This window comes from Wasmannia auropunctata, unplaced genomic scaffold (genome assembly GCF_000956235.1).
Source record: "Wasmannia auropunctata unplaced genomic scaffold, wasmannia.A_1.0 LD286705.1, whole genome shotgun sequence".
Taxonomy (NCBI): domain Eukaryota; kingdom Metazoa; phylum Arthropoda; class Insecta; order Hymenoptera; family Formicidae; genus Wasmannia; species Wasmannia auropunctata.
Genome location: NW_012076185.1, coordinates 2586 through 7260, shown reverse-complemented (window position 1 = coordinate 7260; position 4675 = coordinate 2586). Strand labels below are relative to the sequence as shown.

The 4675-nt window shown below is 29.1% G+C and overlaps 1 protein-coding gene across 1 annotated transcript in view; it reads left to right on the top strand.

Moving 5' to 3' along the window:
• Positions 1-1490: 1490 nt before the first annotated feature.
• Positions 1491-4675, top strand: part of LOC105461483 — a 5636-nt gene continuing 2451 nt past the window's right edge. The window contains exons 1-4 of the mRNA XM_011707976.1: positions 1491-1735; positions 1813-2266; positions 2385-2515; positions 3870-4039. Coding sequence (XP_011706278.1) covers positions 1584-1735; positions 1813-2266; positions 2385-2515; positions 3870-4039 — 907 coding nt within the window. The 5' untranslated portion in view covers positions 1491-1583. The remainder of the gene's footprint in view (positions 1736-1812; positions 2267-2384; positions 2516-3869; positions 4040-4675) is intronic.

The following is a 4675-nucleotide window of genomic DNA, read 5'->3' as shown; positions in this document are numbered from 1 at the left end:
AAAGAATTAAATTATAAGGCAGTCTCTACCCACAATAGAAATGTTCAAAATGTATCATAGGAACAGGCTAAAGATACCACGACATCTTTAGAATATTCTTGATGTATTTTGAACATTAATTTAATTACGAGATTAAGATTAAAAATGCAACCAGAGAATTTTTCTTACTCAAATAGTAGTTTTTTTTACATAAATGTTAAATTATATATATTTATTAAATGAATAAATATATAGTCTACTGACTGTCTATATAGATGACACTTTTACAATAGTTTACGTTGTTTACACCTAAACGTAGAGTATTATATTTTACGCGTAGATGCACAACCCTGCTTTCTACAATAAGCCGTTAGTAATAGATTAGAAATCAAGAGCGAGTTGTAAGCGTCTAAGCGAGCGAGTAGTATGTTATAAGGCAATAAGTCAGTAACTAGTAATAGTAATTATAGAAAGCTTATTAAGCTTGCGCCAGACAATGCGCTATTGGCATGAATGGTAAAACGATAAATTTTGCAATTTATGAATATGTCAATTTGTTCAAAATTTGAAATTAACTATTTTCATAAATCTCATATGAATGAGTTAATTTTGAATTTCTAACTATCGAATTACGAATCTGACGCAGTTGCGGGACACGAATTCAGCAACGAACGATTCCACTGTTGACATTTGATCTTTCATATTTACATTGAAAAACTTGTTACTTTATTGTAAATATACTTAACATAATGAAGAGAGATTAAATATTTGACTTTTTTTCGCTCGTCATTGCTTTGTCGTTATAGTCAGAGGGCAGACAATCAACTCGATATTAATAAATCAAAATTAAGATTAAGATCAGGTTAGATATAAGTGTTTACATTTCTGTTTTATTGTACTGTAAAAAGAAAAATGAGTTGAATCATAGTTTTGAATTAAATAAAAAGATAAATATTGAAGTTTGAAATAGTTATATTATGCTTGTATGTATCAATAACTTTCCAAAATTCTAACATTTTCTAACCTAGCAAAAGTATCAATCATGTATATTATTTATGTTTTTCTTGCTAGAGTATGTCTGTAGACAAAAACTTGAAGATTGCAATATAAAGTTATCATTTTAAGTAATTTTTATTTTAATTTGTCAAGTATATGCAGACAATCAAATATTTATATATGCAAACAATGCTGGAATTAAATTGCAAAGGCAGAATGAAATGAATCAAATCCTATTTTATTAGAAGATATTCCCATTATGTTTATCAGTATATAGTACAAAGAGAATTTATGTTTATAAATTTATAAAGTCCAATATAACAAAGGACATAATTTAACTGATTCTAATGACTTAGTGATACCTATTTTTAAGAATGACTATGTGTACAACTTTTCCTTTTTAATTTATAATTTTTTTTATGAAATGCTTGTATGTATGCCCCACAATATGATTTTTTAAAATAATAATATTTTGTTTTGATGTTAGGTGGCCTCATTTGAAAAGATTTTATGATAAACGGATACAAAATAAAGAATGCATAAATTTTAAGGACGAAGTAAAAGCAAGCATAAAATGTAGGAATGAACTGCGAAATTACTTATCACTGATGTCTGAAAAGTATTTTCACAAGGACAAGCTGTTGTCTGACAGTGACATGGAACATTTCGATCTTCTATTCTGTCCAAATATGAATGCACATATTATGAATTATCATTTTCTCAAGGATGAGCTGATATATTTAATTACAATATCTCCATTGTAAGATTTAATAAATTATTAATATTGCAGATGAATGTGTGAATTAATTGTACAATTAATGTATATATATTTTTCAGATTACCTGACTGTAACTTGACATATAAGTATTATAGCAAAAAACTTCTTCCACATCTACAACAGCGTCATCTAAAGGACATATGGCAGGAATTTATGAATTATCCCAAAGAACAGCAGCTTTTAGAAAAGGCAGCTACTATTGTAGCACAATGGTATCAACCTCAAAAATGTATCTTTTACTTTGATATTGAAGCATCGCTGGATAATATTGCACAGCAGGTATTGGAGTACCTTAAAAAGGTACATTGCGAGCATCCAATATTCTCAGCATCTGCTAAGCAATTTTCTTATTGGAAATGTAATATCAATGACGATCAATGGAGCAGAAAGGAAGAAAAGCAGATAATAAATGTACTTCGAATAGTTTTATTTAACGAATTAGGTTTCTGTGGAGCTTCAGTTTCAGACTCTAATACATTAAACCCCAAACCAGAGGACAGTCTTATAGATTGTGTAAGTTGTGAATTGTAATATGATACCCAATTATATCACAAGCATGTTTTTATGCCCCTTTATACTATGTGTTAATATCTTTCTATATATATTACATTACAATTTATAATATATACAGGTTTTAGAAAGCAAAGTTGGTAATGCTGCATCTCTAGCAATAATATTCCAGAGTATAGCAAGAAGACTTGGCGTACGCTGTGATCTCATATCTTTTCCTACTCACTTTTTTTTAAGTTGGAAGCCGAAATCGTAAGCATAATTTAGAAGGATCTTATTTTTATCTTTTTTTTAAATTTATGTATATCTATATATGCCTGTTATACAGGTTGTTTCATTTTAATTTTCCTAGGCAAATATTTCGAAAAATATGAAAGATACGAAAGAACGTTTCGTACAAAATTTTATGACTTTGAAGGGAAGATGATACCATTGAATTGACGTTAGATAGTCACTTAAAGGCTACATAAAGATCATCTTTAATTTCTTAAATGAAAATTTCTTCATTGCGTATTTTTGTAGCTTATCTTGAGAGATTTTCAAAACACTATATAATAAAATATTTTTTCATTAAGTACTTTTCAAGTTATAAGATTTGTTACAGTATTACCGATTTTAGCATTATCCAAGGTGTACCACGGAGGTTATTCGATCGGATTTATTCTTTGTACGTGCGTGCGCGCAGGTTTATAACTTAAAAGTCTTGTAACTCAAAAAAATACTTAATTATAAAATATTATATCATTTTGAAAAACTTTCGAGGTAAGTTATAAAAATATGCAATGAAAAATATAGGTTTTCGTTTCGGTTTAAGAAATTAAAAGTAATCTTCAAATGACTATTCTAGATCAAATGAATGATCTCCCTCGCCGTCGAAGTAATAAAACTTGTACGAAATGTTTTTTTGTATCATATTTCGAAATATTTTCTTAGAGAGATTAAAATAAAACATTCTGTATATAGGGTGTCGCATAATTATCGAATCACTTCATATGGGATGAAATCCACAAATAAAGAATAAACTGAATAAACAAAAATTTTTATTTTTTAATTTACGTAATAATAAGATAATTAAGATTCGTGAACAAATGTGCGTGAAGAAACAGCTTTATTCAAGGTTGCTGGAAACGCAGCAAGATATTGAAAGTGTGTTCTATGAATGGCATTGGCTACGTAGAAGTTGTGTGTAAATATTGGATACTTTCCAACAAGAGATATAGTTACCTCAGTGAATTATTTCATTTTTGTTTAACATTGGTAAACAACAAGGATGAAATAATTCACTATATTATCTATATATTTTGCTAAAAAAAAACATCCATTGTTGTATTGTTAGTAGAACATACTTCCAAGTATTTGGAAGCGCTCCTAACAATGACGATGAACACATGGGTTGTTTCTTTGCGCAGACGTATGCTTATTCGTGGATTTTTGTTAATGTTAATTATTTTTGTTAATTATTTTTGTTAATTATCTTACTAATTATTGCAAAAATTACAAAAGGTAGTGATCGATTCAGTTTAGTTCGTTCTTGTACTACGAAGTGATTATAAGACATACGTCTCATAATTGGCGGACCTGTATGTAGAGGCATGTATGTCTATAGTGTTACAGAAAAGCCTGAAGACGAAGAATGTTTCTATATTGATATCTTGCATGGCGGAGCCATTCGGGGCAGAAATGATTGTCCCAGAACTCGTGGTAGAAGATGTCCCATAGAAAGTTTCAATAAACACAACGAAATTAGTCCTATAGAGGTAATTATTTATATATCTTGTTTGAAAATTTGGAAATAAACAGTAAATGTATTATAGATAATTAAACACAGATAATTATATCATATATGAAACATGTTTCATTGAGTTATGCTTTTAAAGCTATATATATACAGTGCGTCCCAAAAGTTCCGAAACGGCCAATTATCTCAGAAAGTATTGGTTTAATGGAAAAATATTTCAAAAGTTGTAGGGCTTAAAAAAATTTACTGGTCTTATCGGTTTGACCTTGGACGGCGTCACCAAAGTCAGATAAAGATTACATTAATTTTTTTTAATGGATTACCCTATTTTCAATTCTAGAATTTAATAGCTGGCGTCAAGAGCTTTCCAAAACAACACTTAGATAAAATATTCTTTGGTTAAGTAAATCTCGAATTATGAAACTTGAAAGTTACAGTATCATCGGTATTAGCATTATCCAAAGTGTCCAAACACTGGCTAAAACCTTTTGAATGTTCAGAATCATGACCTTGACAACATATGTCAAAATCAAGGCCATTAAGGATTATTGCTCTTATTTTCATTTTTGAAAATTATTTTTATTTTTTGAAGAAAAAGAGGAACAACCTCCAATGGTCATGACCTTGACATATGTTGTCAAGCTTGTGATCCTGAACAACATTCAAAAGGTTTT